At 37.2% G+C, this 24,711-nt stretch overlaps 2 protein-coding genes and 1 non-coding gene across 6 annotated transcripts; 1 reads left to right on the top strand and 2 right to left on the bottom strand.

Moving 5' to 3' along the window:
- Positions 1-652: 652 nt before the first annotated feature.
- On the bottom strand, positions 653-8,245 carry LOC132639934 (DEAD-box ATP-dependent RNA helicase 15-like). Of its 2 annotated transcripts, none has more exons than XM_060356319.1 (12): positions 8,089-8,220; positions 7,793-7,911; positions 6,694-6,794; positions 4,071-4,243; positions 3,741-3,972; positions 3,524-3,642; positions 2,993-3,049; positions 2,725-2,909; positions 2,145-2,289; positions 1,969-2,052; positions 1,821-1,884; positions 653-1,089 (listed from the first exon to the last, which is right to left on the bottom strand). In XM_060356319.1, the coding sequence occupies exons 2-12, from the start codon at positions 7,909-7,911 to the stop codon at positions 1,079-1,081; spliced, it is 1,290 nt and encodes a 429-aa protein (XP_060212302.1). In that variant the 5' UTR covers positions 8,089-8,220; the 3' UTR covers positions 653-1,078. The 2 variants fall into 2 exon arrangements, with proteins under 2 accessions (XP_060212302.1, XP_060212300.1); XM_060356317.1 differs by having other exon boundaries at positions 763-1,089; positions 7,793-7,915; positions 8,089-8,245.
- Positions 8,246-13,526: 5,281 nt separating this feature from the next.
- Positions 13,527-13,599, bottom strand: TRNAR-CCU (transfer RNA arginine (anticodon CCU)). Its single transcript has one exon. It is a non-coding gene; the product is annotated as a tRNA-Arg (tRNA).
- An 88-nt stretch (positions 13,600-13,687) lies between these two features.
- LOC132639919 (uncharacterized) lies at positions 13,688-24,504 on the top strand. 3 transcript variants are annotated; one of them, XM_060356310.1, is made up of 7 exons: positions 13,688-13,895; positions 14,151-14,294; positions 15,675-15,760; positions 22,580-22,841; positions 23,619-23,706; positions 24,021-24,087; positions 24,171-24,504. In XM_060356310.1, the coding sequence occupies exons 3-7, from the start codon at positions 15,719-15,721 to the stop codon at positions 24,222-24,224; spliced, it is 513 nt and encodes a 170-aa protein (XP_060212293.1). In that variant the 5' UTR covers positions 13,688-13,895; positions 14,151-14,294; positions 15,675-15,718; the 3' UTR covers positions 24,225-24,504. The 3 variants fall into 3 exon arrangements, with proteins under 3 accessions (XP_060212293.1, XP_060212296.1, XP_060212288.1); XM_060356313.1 differs by lacking the exon at positions 15,675-15,760 and having other exon boundaries at positions 13,690-13,895; XM_060356305.1 differs by lacking the exon at positions 15,675-15,760 and having other exon boundaries at positions 13,691-13,895; positions 22,585-22,841.
- The last annotated feature ends 207 nt before the right edge of the window (positions 24,505-24,711 follow it).

Below are 24,711 nucleotides of genomic sequence, written 5' to 3'. Positions count from 1 at the left end.
ATGGCCAAACGCCAAAATAGGTTTTGCAAACAGCACTTGCATGTTTGGTTTAATCAACATAATCTCTATGCATCTTATCGGAAATGCAACTCATGGGAACTCCAGAAGGAGCGTTAACATATCCCACCAAGGAATCTATGTTCCTCCATCACTACAACTTCCAAAATCAAAGAATGAATAGTGCTAGAACAGAAAATAGACTATTGAAACGGAAACAACTTTAGCCTATATATATATATATATATACATAGTAGTAAAATAAAAGATGGAAAATCTAACCTAGTCCATCCATGCAATGTGACGCACGGCCTGCAACTCTGCCTTATTTTTAGGCCATCAAAGAACTGTTTAGCATAATAACATCATACTCCAGCAACTTTGAACTCAACATATCTAATGTATGGGCAACACTCGCTCTATGAGCAAGAAATAGTACCCCCACTCAATTTTATGAACAGCAGCACTATCAGCTAAGATCGACAAAGGAGTCGCTACGCAACAGAGAGTCCTGTTCACCAGTAGCAACGAGATATTAATCGTGATCATTTCTGACGGTACCACTGTATCATCAATTCTAAGGTCATAGAAGCACTGACTACCAGAGGTCGGACATAATTCATCATTCCAAATTGAGAAATTCCACTCCTCCGCATAATGATAGTAACAAAAATCCCTTTAGTACCACCAATGAGTTCCAGCAATTACACAAGATTATAACAGACTTCCACCAGGTTTCCAAACGTGATCCCAGCAGGGTAGAGCTTCAGAAAAATAGCTCTAGAAACTTAAAATTAAACAGATATAATGTATAAGTTACACCACCTAACAAAATTATGATTCAGCAACTAGGCATAATAAATTCAGTCGAAGTATAAAGTACAGTGCTCAACAAAGATAACAGAGACATTTGTAATGCTCCTCTTAACTGACAAGAAACGTTGTAGTTCAATAAGGGTACAGCAGTCCAGCAGTGCCAAAGCATATAGCAGGAGGCCACCATTCCTTCAAATTAGAAGTTCCAAAAGCCAAGATAAGCGATGAACAAAAGCAAAACATCTGCCAGGATGCTCTCATCTCTCTAAGATGGCACTGCAATAAACAACCAAAAAAAAAAAAAAAACAAAGATTGTTAGCCCCGTATCAACTGACTGAAAGAACTAAAATATTGCAGAATTCCTGTGCAGTGGGGGATCAACCCGTACAGATTGAACATGGCTGAAAATATCCATAAAGCCATGACGCTTAAAGATGAAACTAGATGGTGATATTTAGCAACACTAGCAGTGAGAAACAAATGAAATTAAGTTTCTAATTTTTAGGGTCCAAAATACCCAAAACTCACCCAAATTGAGCTGGCAAGGGGCATTCTTCAATCATTTCAAAATAAATCAGTCAAAAGGAGCTACCCTACCCTTTGCTTTTCGAGAAGCATAATTCTAGTAGTTCACAACAGCTAGAACTCATAATAAACTAGCAGATATATGTTTCTTCTATTCCAGTTCAGCTTTTACTTAAAACTTCTCTAGACCCAGTCAATCTGCAAACCGACAATTAGGAGAGGAAAGGACTAGTATTCACGTCTAGAACACAATATTTTATTTCTCTTCCAGAAGTTAACCTCCAAGTTAAGCAATCATGTACAATCCCAATATCTTCATGAAGTTCCACCATCACAGCACACAAATACAGCTTAAGACTTCTATATATACCATGGGATGTTCTAAATGTGCTTCCATGAGTTCAACAACTAGACGGAAAAGCACATAAACACCAAGAAAATTTAAAGGAAGCAATAAAGTAAACACCAAGACGAGACATACTGTATGTAGAAGTATCAATCTGCTCAGGAAGCTCTTTTATGTCTACTTCAAACCTTTCCTGAACCTACAATGGTGAAGCACAAGCAACTTAGAATAATATGGACAAGACGACATCATAACAAGATAAAATATTCAACAGTCCCCTTACCTGATTAAGAACTTCAGAATCTGATGCAGATGACACAAATGTAATGGCAAGGCCTTTAGTTCCAAACCTACCAGCTCTACCCACCTATCAATGTTTCAAACATAAACAAATTAACACTACAAGCATAAGTAGAAATCAAAAGTTGAGAATAACACCTCAAATAAATAAGGACTTACTCTGTGAAGATAAGTGTCTGCAGAATCTGGCATGTCATAGTTAATAACAATGTTGACTCTCTCAATATCAATGCCCCTACCAACCAAATCAGTTGCCACGAGAATTCTCTTGTGACCCTCCTTGAAACCCTTGTAGCGGGTCAATCTACCCAAATGTAGACAAGTCAAAAACCACATTATGTTTAACTAACATCAAGGATGGCATCATATAATCACACCCTTCTGATTCCACTCGATTGACATGCAATAAAGTCGTAATTAGCAGGGAAGGTCACTGCAAGCTTTAACCATTTCAGAAGGGAAGAAAGACGATAAAATAGCAGATTCATCAATAAAACATGCTTGTGAGCCTATCTCACCTTCCACACTAAAACACTGCTAAAAAGGGATTCCAACTGATTATCTGGCTACAGTTACCCTCTTCTCTGTGTGTGTGTTTGGGGGTTGGGGGTTGGGGGTTGGGGGGGGGGGGGGTTATACGCAAATATCCAAAAACATATCATCGATAGTCTTCCACATTTCATGTTTAACCAGAATATATAAGTGCAAAGGAAATAGAGCATTTCAACGAGTCACGGACCTTTCTTCCTGGGTCATGCCAGAGTGGATGCAGATAGATGGAAAATTACACTCCACTAATAATTTATTCAACTCAGCTGCCCTATTCACGCTCTTGACAAAAATAACAACTTGGTTGAAGTCCAAGGCGTCCAGTAGATCATTTAGTTTCCGGTTTTTCTCCGTTTCGCTCAATTTGATGTAGTGCTATTATCAAAAAGGAACAAGATGAGAAAGCTAACTCAGGAGTAAAGAAATCATGGCATTACATCTATGCACCCAAGATTTACCTGTACAAGTCCATGAAGGGTCAACTTGGCCTCGTCGTCAACATAGATTTCCATTGGCTGAAAAAAACAAATGTCTTAGTAAAGCATATTAGGAGCTTCGTGAAGCTAATTGTATCCAGAACGAAATGAATGATGGGTGAAGAAGAATCGACAGTCCATTTGTACACTTTCTCCTTGGAGAATCAGACCAACTATTTCTTCATTGTCGCTCAAAATGTTTTACTACACTAACAAGAATCTTTCCCTTATAGTGCAATCACCGACTCACCCAGATTATCATATTCCAGTCAGTATCCCCCCCCCCCAACACACACATATGCCAAACAACTTTTTAAACATTATCAAGGAACTTCCGACACAAACAAAATTGAGAAGAAAACAAAGGAACAAGCTCAGTGCACAATCAATTGTCATTGTACACGTCTCTTTAGCTTTTGACCAAATAAACTTCACTACTTAGTGCCTGCAGAAATCTGAAATTTGGAAAATGGAAGATTTCTATTTTCAAGTAGAACCGGAAGAGGACATTACATCTTGCATAAACTTTTTACAAACTGGGCGGATCTCTTTGCTGAGTGTTGCTGAAAACATCATTACTTGCTTGTCGTGGGGAGTCATCTTGAAAATTGCCTGCACATCTCTCCTCATGTCTGCAAACAGAGTACATGAAATGAGTCACTGCGAAAAGATAGTGTCGCAGAAATGGGAAACTAGAATCACAAAATCAGAATAGTAAGCCAAGACATACCAAGAGACTCAAGCATCTTGTCACATTCATCCAGAATAAAATGCCTCACATTCCTCAGAGCTAGATCCTTATCTCTAGCCAACGAGAGTACTCTCCCAGGAGTTCCAACAACAATATGAGGGCATTCATTCTTTAGAAGCTCCTTGTGAAGTTTGATATTGACACCACCATAGAAAACAGCAACCTTGATGTCAGGCAAATATGTGCTGAACCTTTCAAATTCATGACAAATCTGCACACAAACAAAGAGTCCCACAAAAAAGAGGGTTATTTAAAAAATGGGGAAGCAAATCTGATTTGCGAAACAGAACTGCAGATTACATTACATACCTGATAAGCCAATTCCCTTGTATGACAGAGGACCAAGGCAGCAACCTGACCAGCAACAGGCTCAATCTGCTGCAGAGTCGAAAGAACAAAAACAGCAGTTTTTCCCATTCCAGATTTGGCCTGACAAATAACATCCATGCCCAGAATTGCTTGTGGAATACACTCATGTTGCACTGATGAAGAACCAAATAGAGTGGAGCGAAAAAGGCCTCAGTTTCAGTTTTAAAAAGTTTACCACTTTACACTTCTCCAAAATAGTAGTGATATTAATAATTTACCTGAAAAGAGAGAGAGAAATAGATTGTCAAGAACAACCCAATAGGCAAACAGGGTGAGGTTTTACCAAAGACAATGAATGAATAATCAAAAAACAAAAAAAAAAATTATTTGGAGTCCGCATACATTGGGGAAAAAGATAGTGCTCTAAAAGAGATACCTTGACTGTGTTTCAGAACCCTAACATACAATTTGTTTCACATCCCAATGTTATATTGCCACAATCTTATGATTATAAAACAACAAGGAATGGACTTTGGCCCATAGAACTGCTGATCTACAAATAATGCACAGACTTGAAGGTACAACCAAATATAAATTCAAGTTATTGGAGAAGACGGAATTATGAGGATTCAATCAATCAAACAATCCTCTATTTACTCCGCTCTATACCAATAACAGGAATATACAGCAGTGTATCATCAGCACATCAACTACTTATGTAAGCATCGCATTCAAAATGCAGTTTTCACAAAGTTAAAGGTTTATTCTTTTTCTTTTTTTTTTTAACCTTGGTATCCAGACCAGTTTACTTGCACCTCGAGTAATTCCAGGAGGTACTTCTACTTCACACCAGCACAAGTACTGCACAACTCTGTCCACCAAGACTTGGACAGATGGAAAGAATCACCTAGTGTTCTTGCCTCCGTAGGAATCTCAACCGGAGACCTCATGATCACCCACTTCATTGAGCACTAGAACACAACCTTGGATGCTAAATTTGAAGTTTTCATGCTTTGTTTTCAGTTATTTGCTTCATCACCAAACAAAAAGATTCTCTTTAAGTTATATATACAGAGCGGTGTTATCAAAAGCGAAAAGCGCAAAAAAGCTCTAACGGCGAGGGCTTTAAGCGCAAAGCGCAAATAAAGCGTGGACTTTAATGAAAAAAAGTGCAATGGTACAAAAGTACAAATATATATATATATATATGTTTAGTCCAAGACTAATAATAATAAGCATGAATTACAAATATATGGACAAAGAAATTGTAAAAACATTACAATAAAGGGAGATATCACTCATCTAGTGTCACCTCTTCAAGAGAGGCTCATTGGCAAGAAAAGTTATGTCTCAGAGCCTTGATGACAACACTGAAGCGCACATAAAGCGCGGCGAAGCGCTCAACATGTTTTGAGCCTCGCTTCAGGGCTTAAGCGCGCTTTAAGCGCGCCTTTGACAACACTGATATAGAGAGTGCAAGAAAGTGCAAAGGAAAAAAAAACATAGCCCAATTTAATCAATGGCAATAGATTCTTTTTAAAGAGAATAAAATACACTACATTAAAGTTGTCTCCTTGTGAGTCATGGAATCAGTTATTGCTGCTTGCGTCAAGGTAGGTTGTCTATATCACACCACCTTGTCGTGCAGCCCTTCCCCAAACCCTGTGTGATGCTTCGTGCACCGAGCTGTCCTTTTTTTAGAATTTAAATAGTAAATACACTCCGACCAAACAAAAAACCTCTTTTACGGAGAGAGCAAGTGGAAAATGTATATGGAAATATATTCCCTTCGCTAAAAATAGCTCATTCATGTTTAGGGAGAGAAGGTGTGAAGATCAGGAAGAACTTTAGCACCTGGAAGCCAGGTATAACAAGCTTAGTGTTTCAGCTTGTTATGCACTTATCTTCAATAGAGAAGATGCTTTATATTTCGTTTAATACCCTAAGGAACCCAAGCTCCATTGATAGCGCTGGTGAAAGTGTAGAGACAACTATACCCCACCCCCCACCCCCAAAAAAAGGGCAGACACCTAGTTTTTATAGTGAGATGAAAATATAGACAGATTTATACATACAAAAAACAAAATAACAAAGAAGAATTTTTTCTTTATAGGGAGAGAAAGTGTGCGAGTGTAGGGAGAGAAACAGATGTAACAACCCAAACCCAGTGGGAAAAAAACAGTTTAGTTTTATTTTTTTGACAAAGTTCTTTCTGATAGCACGTGACAGTATACACTCATTTCTTAGTATTATCATTTTTTGACGGTTCTCTATGGAGCAATTTGAGCAAACTTAGGTAGCAAGAAACCAGACAACGGAGATTAAAATGCCTTCATGAATTGTCAAATTTAGCACATGACAATGTAACTTGGTTAACCCATCCAAACTTTGGACGAGTTGGGATAGGAATAAATTCACTAATGAGCCAATTCAGACACGACCAAAACTAGCACATCCCTCTCACGTGTTGGAGCATCGTTCATTGAACATGATGATGGAAAACTTGACACCGCATAGAAAACTATTTTTTGTATAGGCAATTAAAACATCAAAAAAAGGAAATACACACCCCCACAAAACAACGAATTGGAAGAATCAAATGCACAGATAAGAGATGACTTGCCTTCAGAGGGATGCTCAAACCCTGAATCCACAATGGCACGCAGTAGCTCTGGCTTTAAAAGGAAGTCTCTGAATCCGGAACTGTGAATTCCAACGTACCCCCTATATTGACAAAAGCATTTAGACTTAATGTGAGATTTAAAAATGTCAGGCTTAAGTAAAAAAGAAGAATATTGATCAGATAAGGCGGCATATTAAAAACCATTTATTCAGTAGGCAGATATAGTTACTATTTAATTGGAAATAGAAGAGATTCTCACTTTTCACTATATGCACATGACAACATGAGAAAAGGCTCTTTTTTTCTAACTCAAACTATATAAAAGAACTAAGAAAGACATTTATACTATGTCAGTCAGCACTTATCACTCTTAATCTCACTTTATAACATTAAAGCACACAGACTAAAAATTCACTTCAATCCATTATAGAAATGGACGACAACAATCGAACTGATTATCTTAATGCACAAGGACACTATATTACATACTCCATCGGTCCCAATTTAAGTTTCTTACTTTCCTTTTTCGTTTGTCTCAAAAAGAATGCCTTTTTCTATATTTATTAAGTTTCCCAATTCCAACATTGTACATGGCAAATTTAAGACAACAAGATTTAAAGAACTACACACATCTTTAATTTAAAACCCCACAAGATTCAAAAGACTCCTTTGTTGCTTAAAACTCCGTGCCCAGTCAAATTAAGACACTTAGATTGGGGACGGAGGTAGTAGTATAAAAGATTGAAAAACTCCACAAACATTGGGTCAACCTCTATATAGCATCACAACACCACACATGTTGAAACACGTTAACGGAAAAATAGCAACTGAAGTAAAGCTCACTTCTATGGTAACTCTTCAATTGCAATTTATCACATAACATGTTTAAGACCACAAGATTCAAAAATCTTGCCTACTTTCTTAAACTCTATGCCAAGTCAAAACAATTTGAAACGGAGGGAGTATAAGAGATTGAAAATCGCCATAGGACCGAGGCACAACCACACACATTGGCTTAAACCTCTCTATATAAGCATAACACAACACCACACATGTTTCAAACATATATTCGAAAAGTAACAAAAAAAATAAAGCTCACTTCTTTGCAGACTCGCCGTTAACTTTTCCGTTAGCGGAATCAGGGACCACCTTCTCATCATCTTCTTCATAGTCAAGAAGCTCTTCTTCGTAAGCATCGTTCTCCTTTGTCTCTCCCATCTTACTATAAATCACAGATCCAATATAAAAAACTAATCTCAAACTCTAATTTAAACTACTTAGCTCAGTTAATATGAACACTGAGTTTTTTTTTTTTTTTCTCAACTAAAGATTAAATCTTTAAAACTATATCTATAGCAGAAATTATTAATAAAAAAAAAAAGATGAAGTGCTTACCAGTTGGAAAAGCTGAGTTCTTGACGGCGAAATTAGGGTTAGGGTTTCGGAGCGTCTGCAGACAAAAATTGTTAGAACTGAAAGAGAGTGTTTGAATTGAAGGGATTATAGGTTAATAAAGAGGGATGCTAAATTTGTTTACTATTTTGTCCTTGCGTTTTTTCTAATAATACGATTTTGTGTTTGGTTGAGGCCAAAGCACCTTTTGTTTGGAAATTTTAAGTGTTTTGGCTAAGAGTCCGTTTGGATGAGCTTATGACTTTTGGTTTATTTTTTTTAATTTAGCTTGTTTAAAAATATTTTTTATTTTATTCAAACACTATAAAAGTGTTTAAAAGCTAAGTTTTACTTTAAAACACCTAAAATAAGTCAATCCAAACAGGCTCTAAGTTTTCGGGAGACCAAAATTACTTTTAAAAAAAAAAATGCTTATTTTAAGTCAGTAGTGGTAAGATTTACAAATTTGATGTGTCCTTTTCCTTCCATTTTTTACCTTCAAAAGATTAACATATTTTCCTCATAAATCATAAATGTAATATGAAATTTTACCCAAAAAAAAAAAAAAAAACAAAGGGGTAAGAGATAGAAAAATAGCAGTATTAAGTGTTTTTTTTTTTTTTTTACTAAACATAAAGATTACATCAAACTATTTCTCTAATGTTGAATTATTCGTAATGTTTCATGAAATACTGAACAATTATATGTAGGAAGGTATACTCTTCCAACACCGATTGAGAAATTAATATGCATAGATAGTTCTTAAAATTCAACCAAAATCGATAAAATATGTGAATTAATGATTGACATGGAATATGATGACAATCATCATGAATGAAAAATATATAAAATTATGTTTTCATGTGACAAAATGGTTTACATGCAACGTGACTTTTGGCTCCACAAAAGTAGAACGAAAATTGAGTAAATAATTTCATTATAAAAGAAGAATAGGAAACAATGAACACATTAAAACTTTTTAAATGTATAATATGATATCATTCCCTCATTAAGCATTCAAGCATCGTTAATTGAAAGATCATTGTCAGTATATCATTGATCTAGATGGCTTCATATCTATTATCATCTAGAGGGAACAAAAAATCAAATTGTCATTTCCATTATTATTCGCTCAAGTAACCACTGCCATGCTCTCAGGAAAAGCTTGAACGACTTTTAGCAAAAGGATACTTGTACCCGAAATTGACACAGGTGGGTAGGTAGAGAATACCTAGGGGCGCGAGACAACTCTCTCTAAGGAACTCGGCAAAATAGCCCTGTAACTTCGGGAGAAGGGGTGACTCCTCACAAATGGGGGTCGCAATGATCAGGCCGGGGCGACTGTTTATCAAAAACGCAGGTCTCCGCAAAATCGTAAGACCATATATGGCAGGCGTCAAAAATATAATAATTGTTTAGTTTTAAGTCTTCATACGCTGCAATACAGGAAGAATTTAATAGAAATGGGGTAGCGAACCTCACTTTGTATTCTTGTTAGACCTTGTAGGCAGCACCAATAATTACTAATTGATTGGAGGAACTAAATGAATTATCAAAAGAAAAATGAAAATTATAACCTTCGTCCTCTTTGAAGAGTTCCGGATATAGACTTTTTTAAGCTCTATACATAATCATAACTTTTTTCCTTTTATCACTTGATTTCTTTTTCATTCACGTGAAATAGTCTTTAGTGTAGTATTGGATTGTCACCTTAGAGATTAAATCGTCATCAATTGACTCCTCAAATTTGACATGAAAAGTCATTTTTTAGTTTGTATGTCATTTACCTTCGCTCAATGTATATCTTTTCATCATTCTAGTATAAGCGTTACTATGCATTGTTCATTTTCACTTTCATGCCATAAATAGGGTGATCACAAATTAACATTTTGGGATCTATTCAAACTGTGGGAATTTGGTAAAGAACTAATCTTAGGCGGGATTGACTTGTCAAGTACTTATTCTAGTACAAGCATCACTTCACACAACTTGAATTTAATTTTTATCTGGTAGAGTACCTTATTGGACTTAACTTATGGGAGTCAACAATACATGCCACTAAGATTCTTGGTGGTGAGACTGATGAAATATGAGCATCAGTTCTGTGACCAGTTTTCCAAGGTTGTTGCTATTTGTATCTTAATCCCTTATTCACTAACAATATATGAATGAAACAACTAGATACCATCCAGAATTGTTTACTATTGTTGAAAATAGGTTGGCGCTTCAAGTATTTTTTTTGCAATATTTTTCAGTTGGAGCTTCCCTTATTCTTTTTACTAACATAATGGTGCGTCTATGAGTGAGTTCCTCTATTTCTTTCTCGCTTCGAAATAGCTTGATGGCTCCCTAACAAGATCCCTAAATGACTTCTAAAAAGACATACTTATCTTTTTCCTTGAATGCAATTTTGTAGCCATTCATGGAAACATTTCGTTTAGTAGCACGTATAGCAGTTCAATGAACTACATTACCCCCGACATTCACCTCGCGGAAACAATTCGAGAAAGATTATGCCTTTTTAGTTATGATCAAATTTCAAGTTATAATTTATCAATTGAAGCACGACATACCATTCCACAAGTTGTAGGAAGTCTATTTTATGGCGCAAGAGAGTAGTCAACATAAAGGATAGTCTATTTTGATATAGCACTAATTAAATCTTCAAAAAGATGTTAACAAGTCCCTGTTGTCAATCAAATGGCATAAAAAAAAACAAGTATAGAAAATCGGTGAACTCTTAATTTAGGGATAACAAGGCGAAATATTCTTATAATATTTGACTTTTAGTGTTCAATTATTAGACTTAGAGCCCGTTTGGATTGGCTTACAGCTTAAAGCTGTTTGCAGCTTATAAGCTGAAAAAAATAAGTTGGGGTAGTCCAACTTATTTTTTTTGGCTTATAAGCTGTTTTCAGCTTATAAGCTGCTTTAGATAAACTAAGTCAAATGAGTCCAATTATTTTTTTGAGCTTATTTTAAGCATAAAATGACTTTAAGCTGGCCAGTCAAACACTCAAAAAAGCTGAAAACAGCTTATAAGCCAACTTATAAGCCAATCCAAACGAGCTCTTAGAGCCCGTTTGGATTGGCTTATAAGTTGCTTATAAGCTGTTTTCAATTTTTTTGAGTGTTTGGCTGACCAACTTATAAGCCAAAATAATCCAAAAAAATAATTGGGTCCGTTTGACTTAGCTTATCTAAAGCAGCTTATAAGCTGAAAACAAGTTATAAGCCAAAAAAAAGTAAGTTGGGCTTCCCCAACTTGAGCCCAATTTTTTTTTTGACTTATAAGCTGCTTTTTTTAAACCCATCCAAACAGGATCTTATACACAATTCGTTTGATGCAATGACCATTCAAGGCCCAAATAATTTAATCTAACCAATTGAAGAAAAAAAAAGAATATATCTCAATGCATGTGTATTATAAATTTTAATGGAAAAATGGGAAGATACTACTAGTTAGTATACTTTGAAATACATATCTTTTTGTGGTAATTGATAAACTATATATAAGTATAAATACTATGGTTATATAAAATAATTGCGAGCCTTTCAAGAATATTGATACATGTTTTAAGAATATAAATGGTTTGAATTGGTAACACATACTGTTTTGTGTCTTATTACTAAAGAAAATTATGATTCTACTACAAATATCCGATTCATCTAGTTGGTTGATGGTAATTTATAAATCACTAGAGTTATTTCCCTGCAATTTGCATTAACTTTTTTAAAAAGAAGGTAATAATACTTCTTACAATAATAGCAGGAAAATTCTACCTAAATGGAAAACATGTACTAGTCTATATCTATATCTATACTATATTAAAAGCATGAAAGACCTTAGAATGTTGATCCTTTTGTCCTTCACTAAAAGATTCTACAATAGACAAAATAGTCATTTAGTATTTTCCTCAAATTATTATTTAATTTTCTTTATAATATTTCACCTATTTTATTTTTTGAAAAAGTAAAAAAATAAAATCATCGTTATTTTTAGAGTTCTTTTGACTCTGCAAATACTTTTTGGAAAATTAATTAAAAGGAATTTATTTCCTTAAAAAACCTTGAAGTTTCAGTTTGTTTTTGGTTGATACGTACGGTTTTGTTCATTTAGTTTTAGGATTCTGTTAGGATTAGGACTCCATTATACTCCTTGCAATTAATTATACTTACTTTGTCCTTTTTTATTTAGGTTTAGAATTCACGACCATTCTATCAGAACAGCCATATGCTACGAAGAAAAAAGCTAGGTTCAAGTTTTGAAAATCCATTGTGCTCATTAGATGAAGGGAGTAAGATAAATTTGTTTATCTGCCAAAGCTCTTATATTTTCTTCTTTAGTCTATATTTTTTAACGTGAAATCTTGATAGTGTCTATGATGGCAAATAAATTTGCTTGTGATTTGAGGTAAGATTTTTAAAAGATTGGTTTAGGGTCCTTTTTTTTTATTTTTTTTATGACAAGGGAATCCACAGTCGCACTCTGTGGGTGCGCACAGGGTAAACCCCGCTCCTGTGCGATAGCCCACAAACCATACATGACAGATAACCCGCACTAGGCAAGCCATGCGCGACGAGCTCAATTCAGAAGGCAAATCTTTTATTTTCGGGATTTCGAACCCGAGACCTCCATTATGAAGGCCTCATTAGGGTCCTTATTTTTCTATTCTTCTTTCAAATTTAGGAGTCTCTTTTTAGGTTTATGAGTACTTTTGTCATATTTTTTTTTTATGAGTCAGATCTCAATTGGATTAAACCAATATATTTTAAAATTAAAATTTAGATATTCAAAAATTTAAAAAAAGTACTATAAATTGTAATTTTTCTCATACCAAATATGATTAAAAAATATATTTTAAAATATTAGTCAATATTTATATAGTTTGGATCTCGAAAATCTTTTTGTGTCCATAAGAAGAGCATTGACGGTGCAAAATAGAAAGTAAAGAGAAACCGATAATAATATAATATTAAGAGTTAAATTGGTCAAAAGACAGAACTAAATTAAGCATGTGATGAAACAATAGAAGAAAAAATGTATTCTAAATGAGTTGTTATTAGTTGCTTTTTTTTAAAAAACATATATTTTTTTTCATCCCAAAAAATGATTCTCTACAGTTTTTATACAGTAAGTTATTTGTTGTGGAATATTGTATTAACATTAATAGCCATTTATTACACATAATTCATTTTTATTAGATACACTTTATGATAGAAGCAGAAGTTTTCAGGAGAAAAAAACATAAATGAACAATATGTTAAAAATATTTACAAAATTTGTCATTTTTGATGAACTTTTAAAGTTGTGCTAATTATGTGCTAAATTTTAGAAGCTTGCTATACCTTGTAGTTTTCCCAAGTTTTTATTAGATATACGTTTTATGATAGACTCAGAAGTTGCCCATAAAAGCAAAACGAGAAAAAGGTTTGAAAAACGCGCCAGGTAGGGGTCGAACCTACGACTTTCTGCTTAGGAAACAGACGCTCTATCCACTGAGCTACAGGCGCTTTGTTCTCTTTAGGTATTCCATAAAATAAAACAATAGTAGGAAAAAGACAGGCCAGGCCCATTACCCATATCTTTACTGCCCATTGGCCGCACCAGCAGCTCGCAGCACACGACTGCCCCCTTTTCCTGTCTCCATAATTTTTTTACTAAAAATATCTGAAAACCCCACCAGGAGTTTCTCTTTTCTTTCCATTTTTAGTTTTTCAGCTGCTTTTTTATTGGCCCAAAAGATCAAGATTTACAGAAAGGGCAAGAAAATCACATCCCATAACCTGTTAGGCATTTTTTCACACAGGTTTGGTTTCTTTCTTTAGAAGAAATTTACTAGACTGAGTAATTAAAAGAAAAAGACAATCTTTTTGTTGCTTTTCTGCATACCCATCTTATTGACTATTTATAGGATGTATAGAATAAAATTGATCTGAATAGAACAGTAGGATTCATATAGGCCCTAACTGATTAGTTGATTGATTGATATAATAGATAGATATTCTGTCAATAGCTGAACAAAAAGTGTTAATTTTGCACTTATTTTGAGCTTCTACTGCAGGTGGGGCATGTGTTTTCTCCCCATATTGGAGGTCCAAAGGTTGAAATCATTGGTTCTTTGACGAAATTTTCCAGAGAATTGCTTGTAAATGCCACTGTGTAGAGCAGTTGCCTCTTGGATGTCTCGCATATTGGCTTGCATGGGGTGAGTAATTCGATTCTTCCCCTGTATCTGTTTCTGAGCTAAAATTTAACACGTGTGGCTTGAGACAGGCTTAAATGGAGCGATATCTGACCCCAAGTTGAGTTTGGGATTGAGGCGTAATTGTTGTTATTGTATTTTTGTTCTCGGAGCGGGGCAGGAGGCTTATGTAGTATAACACATGTGGCTACACCTACTGCCCTTGGTTTCAACCATATATATGTGTTTGTGTGTGTGAAAGTGTATGCATATATTTATGCTAACATAGCCTGGGTTGTTCTTCACCAACAAAGCTAGTTTCACGGATCTACTCCATAATGCATAATTTTCAGGTCCTGTAAGTCGAATTCATGTAAAGCACTCCAGGAATATTTGATGATTGAATATACAATGGATGATTGTGATCAATATCACTAGTGGTTCCATTTGTGGTTTCTGATACATCTCCCATGGTTAACCTGGCTCGATTTTGATTCACAATGTTGCGAAGAATCAGATCTACATCAACCGCTCTGATACCACGAGAAAAGCTAACAATCAACATGAGAGATGAATGAATTGAAAGAAGGAAAAACAGTAAAACAAATCTAGAGAGGAGAGAACTGTTTAATTGATTGAAAATATCTCAAAATCTGATCTTACACATCAAGTTACACTCACTTATATAGATGTATCTGCCAGCTGTATGCAGCTAGCTAAGTCCCTGCACGATCAGTGATCATCTCAGCACTTAGTTATGTATAAGCTAACTGTCTAAAAGCTTAACAACTTAACTAACATCTAATTGCAGTTACAACTAATTACACTGCTCAGTAGTATTTGTAACTGCTTAGTAAAATTAGCATAATATTATGCTAAGATCGTAATCACGGTCATAAGGTAGTAGTGGATATATTCTGTTCTCGTTGAATTAAATCCTAAATCTGTGGGAAAGAAAAAGGGAAAGCTTTGTTATTATTGAAAATAAAAGAAAATGAGACAAGGAGTGAAGAGTTACTGGTAAATTTAATACTAATACTTCAGGAATGCTTTTCTTAGTTTACTAGGAAAGCTATGTAATTTCAGCAGTTCACTTTTTTATTTTTATTTTTTGGTGATTTGGATCTAGGCACTTGCTTATAGGCTAAGCAATCAATAAATGGCGCATAAAACAGAAATAGCTGGTTCCTTTATCTTTTTCCTTTATTTTCATGCTTTGCTTGGTGTTGAGGAGTTTCTTGATTGAACACATTCCTCGTGTAATTTTCTTGTTGAGCTACGTATGAAAAATATCCTCTTATTCAGCTACAGTGTGATTTTTTTTTTTCCGTGTAGCCATGTGTAATAGGTGTTGTTTATGGATTCAAATGAGTACGTATTTTGAAAGGAAGTCTTTTTGTTCAGTTTTGAGGTATTTTGGAGAATATTTTCCACCCCTTATTGATACGATGATGGAAAAATTGAAGGAAAAATGCAGAGCTCTTCGTAATGTAAGAGGTTACTTTTGTCCTGTCTTAATATGGTGCAGAATAGATTAAGGATTCATTTTCTAGACCTGGATAAATTTGAGGATACCGTTCTCCTTTTAGCTTTAAGGTGCTAGTCTTAAGTCTTTTTGTGTGGCTAAGATAGATTAGGTTGCAAATGACCCATAATCAATTATTTATACAAACAGGTCGCTCCTGACCGGTTAAAGTACTGTTAATGGGACAGCATATCCAGTTCAATCGATATGCTGTTGAGCACCATAATCCCATTAACAGTACTTTATCAAAAAAAGCATATCGAGTTCAATCTGTTTAAGTAACAGGTCCAACAATAGTGCTTTTTGATAAGAACTTATCTGATGCAGCCCATAACTGGATTGGACTTAGTGATTCTCTCGAAGCCATTATTTGGTGGCAAAATCTTTTTTTTACCTTTCATGCAAAGATGACTCATTCAGGATGATTACCTTGAAGTCATTTGGGTATTGAGATTCATAATGATACCGGTAAAGGCACATTACCCCCCCCCCCCCCCCCCCCCCCCCTCTTTATTTGGGGATTGGAGAAAGGTGGTGTTTTTTTAATGAATCTCTTGAAGTTTTACCTTTTAAAAAAAGTTTTAAGTGATTTAGCTAATATTTGGAACCACAAGGCGAAATGTTTTCAGGGATGAGCTAATCCACTTACTTAATGTAAGTACTTAAGAACACAGTATCATGAAGCATCATCTAAAGTATCATTAAAATCTATGGTAATGTGTTCTGTGAGAGATACTAAAGATTAGTTAAAACATGAACTAGTTAACATAAAAGATTAGTTAAAATACTTTCATAGATGATCAGTAACCTATAAAATCAGCTTTTTACTCCTTGAAGATGTCCTTTATCAAGGATCAATTATAAACCTTTTTTAGCCGACAAATTACCTGCTGGAACTGTCATATGCTGTGCCATCTCATCCCTTTATATCTGTGCTCCAGATGCTCTTGATATGCTATAGCCTTTTGGATGTGCACTATGTGATAAAGCAATAATTGAGCGTACCCTATTATTATTGTTTGTTGCTATTTATAATATCATCGGAGTTATCACATACTTCATGCTGTCAACCAAGTGTTAAGGAATTAGAACATTTAAGAACCATAAAGAAGTAAAAGTTTTAGAAAGTGAAAATGTGGAAATTTGGAAGATTGGTGAAACATAGAAATTTGAATTAACATTCTGTCGCTATGCCATATTATTTCTATCATCTTTCTTGTAGTGTCGTACTTAACATCGAAATTTTTTCACTTTTTATGATATCATCTATTAATCTAAATGACCTACTGAATCCGTAGTAATCGGAAAAAAAGACCCGGTGAATGCTGTAGACCTCGAGAAGCAAGCTGAATAACAGGATAGAGGTCCAGGATTCTGTTTGAGCTTAAAGTCAAATGGTCCATAAAGATTTTGTTGATTGTTAAAATGGCCCATAAAGATTTATTCAATTTATTCTTGAGGCCCGTTTTGATCTCTTTCCACATCAATATAGTCTCACATTATTATGGGGGAGCCACTTTCTGGGGGGTCTCAGGTCTTCCTTTCAACAATGTTTCACTCCCCTTACAGCACGATTTGCAGTTCCGCTAGATCCATGTTTCATTCTATCATAACTTTATAAGGCAATCATAATTTTTATAGGCCTAAAGGAGAGCAAGTTTTGTCCTTTATGGTATTATGACTTGTTCAATACAGTCGATTTGATTTCTGACTTGGCGTGCATGAAGCTTAAAGATAGTAAAGGGCGTCGTGCTGAATGCTAATTCGCTTTGAATAATGTGGGGATTTTATTAATGAGTACCAAGAAGGTACAAAAAGAGTACAACAGAAAAGGTGTTTGCCTTCTAGCTATTGAAGGAATAGAATAGATCTAACAGTGAAACTGTATCAACAACAACAACAACATACCCAGTGAAATCCCACAGTATGGGGTCTGGGGAGGGTAAAATATACGCAGACTTTACCCCCATCTCGGAAGATAGAGAGACTGTTTCCGAAAGACCCTCGGCTCAAGAGAAAACATAACGAGAAAAAGTCAGATAAGCACAAACAGTTCAAAGCAATACGAAAATGAAACTAACGAAAGCGAAAAAGCCATGATAAAGCAGTCTGAGAAAAGAAGAAGCAGTAGCTACCACAAATAAATACGATAATTGTGGTACAAGGAATAACATATAGTTGCACGAATCAAAGGACAAGAAAATGAAGATCAAAACTGCGACTACCAGTACGACGGGATACGTGGGACTACCTACTAGCCTTCTACCCTAATCTGAGTCCTCCATAGCCTCCTATCTAAGGTCATGTTCTCGGTAAGCTGGAACTGCGCCATGTCCTGTCTAAGCACCTCTCCCCAATACTTCTTCGGCCTACCTCTACCTCTTCTGAAACCGTCCATTGCCAACCTCTCACACCTCCGCACTGGGGCATCTGTGTCTCTCCTCTTCACATGCCCAAACCATTTCAGCCGCGCTTCCTATATATTGTCCTCCACCGATGTCACTCCCACCTTGTCTCGGATATTTACATTCCTAATCCTATCTCGCCTGGTGTGCCCACACATCCATCGCAACATTCTCATTTCTGCAACTTTCATCTTCTGGACGTGCGAGTTCTTGACTGCCCAACACTCCGCCCCGTACAATAAAGTCGGTCTCACTACCACTTTGTAGAACTTGCCTTTAAGCTTTGGTGGCACGTTCTTATCACACAGCACTCCTGAAGCGAGCCTCCATTTTATCCACTCTGCACCAATACGATGTGTGACATCATCGTCAATATCCCCATCTCCTTGTATAATAGACCTAAGATACTTGAAACTTCCTTTCTTTTGGATGGCCTGAGTACCAAGCCTCACTTCCACGCCAGCCTCATGTGTCTCGTCACTGAATTTGCACTCCATGTACTTTGTCTTGGTCTTACTCAACTTGAACCCTTTAGACTCCAGAGTTTGTCTCCAAACCTCCAGCTTAGCATTCACTCCATCGCGGGTCTCGTCAATCAGGACTATGTCATCCGCGAATAACATGCGCCATGGCACCTCACCTTGAATTTGCCGTGTCAAACCATCCATCACCAAGGCAAATAAAAATGGGCTAAGAGCTGATCCCTGATGCAGCCCCATCTCCACTGGGAAGTGTTCCGAGTCTCCTCCTACTGTCCTAACCCCGGTCTTGGCTCCCTCATACATGTTCTTGATTGCCCTAATGTACGCCATAGGTACACCTTTAACCTCCAAGTATCTCCATAAAACCTTTCTTGGCACTTTGTCGTAAGCCTTTTCTAAGTCGATGAAAACCATGTGTAAGTCTCTCTTCCTCTCCCTATACTGCTCCACCAGTCTCCTCACAAAATGAGTGGCTTCTGTACTCGAGCGCCCTGGCATGAATCCGAACTGGTTTTCTGAAATGGACACGCCTCCACCCTCATCTCCACCACCCTTTCCCACACTTTCATAGTGTGACTTAGCAGCTTGATACCTCTATAGTTGTTGCAACTTTGAATGTCGCCCTTGTTCTTGTACAAAGGAACCATCGTACTCCACCTCCATTCCTCGGGCATCTTCGTCGTCTTAAAAATGACATTAAACAACCCACTCAGCCACTCCAAACCTGCCCTGCCTGCACTCTTCCAAAACTCCCCAGGGATCTCGTCAGGCCCGGTCGCTCTTCCTTTAGCATCCTACGAACAACTCCCTTAACCTCCTTTACCTTTATACTCCTACAATACCCAAAATTGTGACGCCTGTCAGAGTACTCCAAATCTCCCAACACAATGTCTCTGTCACCTTCTTCGTTTAAGAGTTTATGGAAGTATGACTGCCATCTTCGTCTAATGAGAGCATCCTCCACCAATACTTTGCCATCCTTGTCCTTGACACACTTTACTTGATCCAGATCCCGTGCCTTCCTCTCCCTTACCTTGGCTAGCCTGAATAACTTCTTATCCCCGCCTTTGTCCTCTAGTTCTGCAAATAGGCATTCAAAAGCTGCCGTTTTTGCCGCCGAAACTGCCAACTTCGCTTCCTTTCTCGCAATCTTATACCTTTCCCTATTCGTCCGCTTTTCCTCCTTGTCCTAGCTATCTACCAACTTCGCATACGCCCCCTTCTTTGCTTCCACCTTCCCTTGGACTTCTCCATTCCACCACCAGTCCCCTCGGTGCCCACCACGATGACCTCTTGAGACCCCCAGTACATCTCTAGCTACTTCCCTAATGCAGTTGGCCGTCCTATCCCACATACTGCTCGTGTCATCCCTACTTTCCCAAGGCCCCATAGCCATCAACCTCTCCCCCATCTCCTGGGCACTAGACGAAGTCAGACTCCCCCATCTGATCCTCTGCCGGTCATCCACGACCCTCTTTTTCTTCTTCTTCTTAATCTCCAAATTGATCACTAAGAGCTTATGCTGGGTTGTAAGGTTGTCACTCGGAATGACCTTGCAGTCTTTACAAAGACCTTTATCCTCTTTTCTAAGGAGCAAAAAGTCTATCTGCGTCGCAGCCATCGAACTACGGAAGGTTACCAAGTGCTGCTCCCTCTTCGGAAAACTCGAGTTGGCTACCACCAATCCAAAAGCTTTTGCAAAATTCAGGAGTGAGACCCCTCCTCCATTCCTATCCCCGAAGCCAAAACCACCATGCTCATCGTTATAGACCCCCGCAGATGACCCAATGTGTTCATTGAAATCTCCTCCAATGAATAACTTCTCGGTGGGCGGTATACCTCCCACTACTTCATCCAAATCTTCCCAAAAACGCCTCTTCTCCTCCTCATCCAAGCTTGCTTGTGGCGCATAAGCACTAATAATGTTCAATGTAAACCCTTCCACGACCAACTTAATCGCCATCATTCGATCATTTACCCTCCTAACCTCTACCACCTGGTCCCTTAGCTCACTATCTACTAAAATGCCTACACCATTCCTAAACATCGACTTACCCGAGAACCATAACTTATACCTGTCCGCATCCTTAGCTTTAGATCCTACCCATTTGGTTTCTTGGACGCAAGCTATATTAATCCTCCTCTTCTTAAGAATCTTAACTAGAATCTTAACTAGCTCTATCGACTTCCCCATCAAAGTCCCAATGTTCCAGGACCCTACTCTCAACCTAGACGCTCCCTGAACCCATTTACCACCCCTAACTCTAGCCCCCGTCCCCGACCAAGAACATGACCCTAGTCTACCATCCCTCACTAAAGCCACTAAGGCAAATCTAAGCTACTCAAATATTTATCTAAAACAAATAGGAATAAACACTAAAGCACAAGGTAGCAAGAAACTATAGGCAAGTCGGGCCACTATGCCAAGAATGATAGCACTATAAGCGAGAGGAATAAAGGGAAGAATGTAACGTCAAGAGGCAAAGAAAAGCAGGCCAAATATTAACAAGGCTAAAGGACAGAATTTTAATTTTTATGGGCCACTAGAGGTACCAACTCCAGGTGAAAGAACCTGCCCGCCTCCGTGATTACTGTTCACTACCGGAATTACTGTTCACCGCCGGAATCTGCCGGAAAAATTGAGTACCTGTGCTGAACCGACCGGAAACCTACTGGAGAGGAGTTTCCGGTTGCAGAAACGAAAAAAACAAGAAGCAAAAAGCAAAGAGAAGAGAAGAGGGGAGGGGAGAGATCTGGCCGGAACACTGCCACCGGTGCTCGTCGGCCAAAGAGAGGAGAGAGAGAGGTATACCTGGTCGGAGTGGCTAACTGCCGTGGAAGGAGAGAGGGGGTGGGGGGTGGGAGTTACCGTTGGGGAGAAGGGGTAAGAGAGAGGAGAGAGAAAGTCAAAACATCCATAAATCAGTGAAACTATATCAGATACAACATTTTTTACACTACAAAAATAAATTCTTCAAACATCTAGATTTTACATAAGAGATGCTCCTTTTTACCAGAAAAACATCTACTGTTTTGTCTAGCCAGATATTCCAGAAAATGCAACTGGTTACTGCATTCAAGTAAAGACTACTTCCCATTTCTGATGACTGACTGTGCCGACTTTTTAAGGCCTGTTTGATACTTCCTGGCATGACTCATTGGATCCCAAAATTACCCAGAAGCACAGATCATAACTGTCTGGAGAAAAGACAGTGGAGAAGTAGGTGTCAACTCACTCATAAGCTTCTTCACGTAGAAAGCATCAACTGCAAATCATAAAACCCAAGTAAAGTAAGCATCTTGGGTTGTTGTGAGTAAGGCAAGCACCACCATCGTTTGTAATCCAAGTAAGCAGGCTCAAGGGGGAAGCGATAATTTTCCAGATTATCCTCCTCGGCCAGTTTTCAGGATTTCCTACCATTTTCAGCATTGAACTTGTATAACATTCCATGACTGCAAAAGTATTAGTTCTCATCAATCCTGACAGATTCTAAGCTGTTATCAGTTCTCTGAGCTCCTTTGATTTTGGCACCTGGATTTTAAAGTTTTCAATGTTTGTGATTATTTGAGGAAGCATGGATTCCAGGATTTTAACGCGTATATATCACTATGGATTGGTGTGCTAATGGTTTCTTCATGGTCATTTGTAGCTTATATATCTAAATTTTCAATGGATCTACAGCTGAATCAACTATTCTCTAATTATGAGTTACTTTATGGACTTGCCATGGCAGTTCAAGTGCCCTTTCAAAACAGTTGTATGGAAACACCTTTCTCTGACCACATGGTGGATTTGAAATGAATTCCACTTAGAATGTTGAATTATGTTGGGACTATTTTATTGAAGCTTTTTGCTCCACTAATCAATTTCAATGGTTATAAACCTGGTTGCAACAGAGCAGAAGTTGTCTTGGATGCTGTATGAATTCTCCCCATGTTGTTTCAGCGGATAAGCCATCTAAAGGCCCAAAAGTTCCGAGCAAACGATTGAGGCAAACTAGTTTAAGAGACGACTTTTGGAGCAGTAGTGCGTGCGAGATGGAGAATAGCACATTTCCCTCCCAGAGAAGCATCTCATCAATTAGCACATCAAATCAGGCCCTTGATCCTCACAGTAACTCTGTCACCACGAATAACGCTACGGAATTTGTAAATCATGGCAAGTGCATGCTTTTATCTCCTTTTATTTTGATGTGAATCATCCTAATTGTTTACTAGTAGCAAGTAAACCTGCATGGAATCAGCCGCGTCTCAGTATTTGTACGCAAATACAGAGGCAAGAATCATGATGACAAATAGGCAAGGTAGATAAACCTTACTTTCCTGAGAGCACTGCCAAAAAAGAAAAAAAATTATCTGATAGTACATTTCTTGACTTGAAGCTTTCAAGGGCAACCCTTGAACTTTGACCCACCTAGAGGCCCCAGACCGCATCAATTTGTTGGTCATGCCAGACCGCATCAATTTTTGTTGGTCATGCCAGACCGCATCAATTTTTGTTGGTCATGCCAAACTGCTTCAATTGAATGGCCAAAAGAATGGCCTTGTATTGGAATTTTCTTCCCAAAGTTCCTTTTTCTTCAAAAATTTTCCAAGGGTTGACCTAAAATTTCATAAACACTTGATGTTGGTGAAATCAGCTCTATGATTGTGTTTTTGTTATTTCTTTTACTTATAAAGGGTTGGGGTTCTTGATAAGCTTTCATTTTGCTAGAAATGGCTTATGGCTTTACTTATCTAGGGGTAAAAAAAAAAAAGAAGAAATGGCTTATGGGCTTTGCAGAAATCCCATGCGCAATTTGAGGCTTAGACTGGAGAGTGCATAACCAAGCTTGAAAGCATGATCTTGGGCCGGTTTTTGCCATTTTAGCCCAGTTTAATACTCCTCTCTGTATTACCTTTATGTTATCACTGAATTAAACATTACCTGGAGCAGGTCTACTTCTTTGGAATCAAACAAGGGAACAATGGTGCGGAAATAAAACACCACAGAAGTGTGCTTCAGTTCGAGAACCCAAATTAAGGTAAATTTCTTACATGTTTGGAAGGGTAAACATAAAGATTCTTTGAGTAAAAGGAAAAATTAACATTGGAAAGAAAGAAAAATGAAGAAGCCGGCAGGCCATAATTTTGAAACTTCAAGCCATCTGGCTTGTTTTTTTTTTTTGTTGGCAACTGTTTTCTAGGGGTTGTCTTATTCCTTCAACACAAACCTGATACAATTTGGTTTTTGAATTAGTAATATCGTGTTACTGCTTTCAACTATCGCAGACTACTGTATTACTTAAACTTTACATATGCATTTTTAACAAGTCTATTCTACCATCACAAATTGCAGTTTAGATACAAGTTACGAGACGTTGCTAGGGACCAATAAGCTTTTCCCTCAAGCAATCCCTCTACCGGTTAGTCATCAAGTTAGCTTAAATAGCTTTTCATTCCATATTTCTTGTGGCTAGTTGCTGACTTTCTGCATTTTAATTATCAGGAAATGGTAGACTCTCTTGTTGCTGTATGGAAACAGGAGGGGCTTTATGATTAAGTGGCCACATAATTCATCATTCTCAGCAACTGCAAATTGTGTTTTGCAAGTTTTACAGAAGCCAAAACTTAAAAAATTCAAACAGCCATGTGTATCTGTATATTGAGATGAAAATGGAACTTTGGTTACAAAAAAACACTGTTCTCAAGAAAAAGTAATTTATACATGTTAGGCAGGCCAAAACTCAAAACACAATGAGCCTTGGTAGTTATTAGATACATTGATGGGGAGAGAATTGGATCTTCTGTTCTCATAAATATAAATTGTTTTTAGGTGCTTATACATCCAGTCAGGTTTGTCAGCACATCCTCAGTTCAAGTGTAATATCTTTTTCCTCTTTCAGTTTTTGGAAATGCTCTCCATATTCTTGCTATTAGGAGAAGATTGAAGTTTAAACATATGCTGCTTCAATATACAAACATACAAGTTCATGATCCAAATTGCATTACTGAAAAAAATGGGTGAGCTGGAATTGTAGAGGAAATTG

Source organism: Lycium barbarum, chromosome 1, assembly GCF_019175385.1.
Source record: "Lycium barbarum isolate Lr01 chromosome 1, ASM1917538v2, whole genome shotgun sequence".
Lineage (NCBI taxonomy): Eukaryota > Viridiplantae > Streptophyta > Magnoliopsida > Solanales > Solanaceae > Lycium > Lycium barbarum.
Note: the sequence above shows the minus strand (reverse complement) of the source record. Positions and strands in the feature narration are given on the sequence as shown.

Excerpts from the sequence above, each read along its gene's own strand:
- LOC132639919 (XM_060356305.1), top strand. The coding sequence starts at position 14,239 with ATGCCACTGTGTAGAGCAGTTGCCTCTTGGATGTCTCGCATATTGGCT. Across the intron at positions 23,707-24,020 it reads GTTCGAGAACCCAAATTAAG|TTTAGATACAAGTTACGAGA; the intron begins GTAAATTTCTTA and ends CACAAATTGCAG. Across the intron at positions 24,088-24,170 it reads CTCAAGCAATCCCTCTACCG|GAAATGGTAGACTCTCTTGT; the intron begins GTTAGTCATCAA and ends TTTAATTATCAG.
- LOC132639934 (XM_060356317.1), bottom strand. The coding sequence starts at position 7,911 with ATGGGAGAGACAAAGGAGAACGATGCTTACGAAGAAGAGCTTCTTGAC. Across the intron at positions 3,643-3,740 it reads CAAGATGCTTGAGTCTCTTG|ACATGAGGAGAGATGTGCAG; the intron begins GTATGTCTTGGC and ends CTCTGTTTGCAG. Across the intron at positions 2,290-2,724 it reads GGCATGACCCAGGAAGAAAG|ATTGACCCGCTACAAGGGTT; the intron begins GTCCGTGACTCG and ends ACATTTGGGTAG.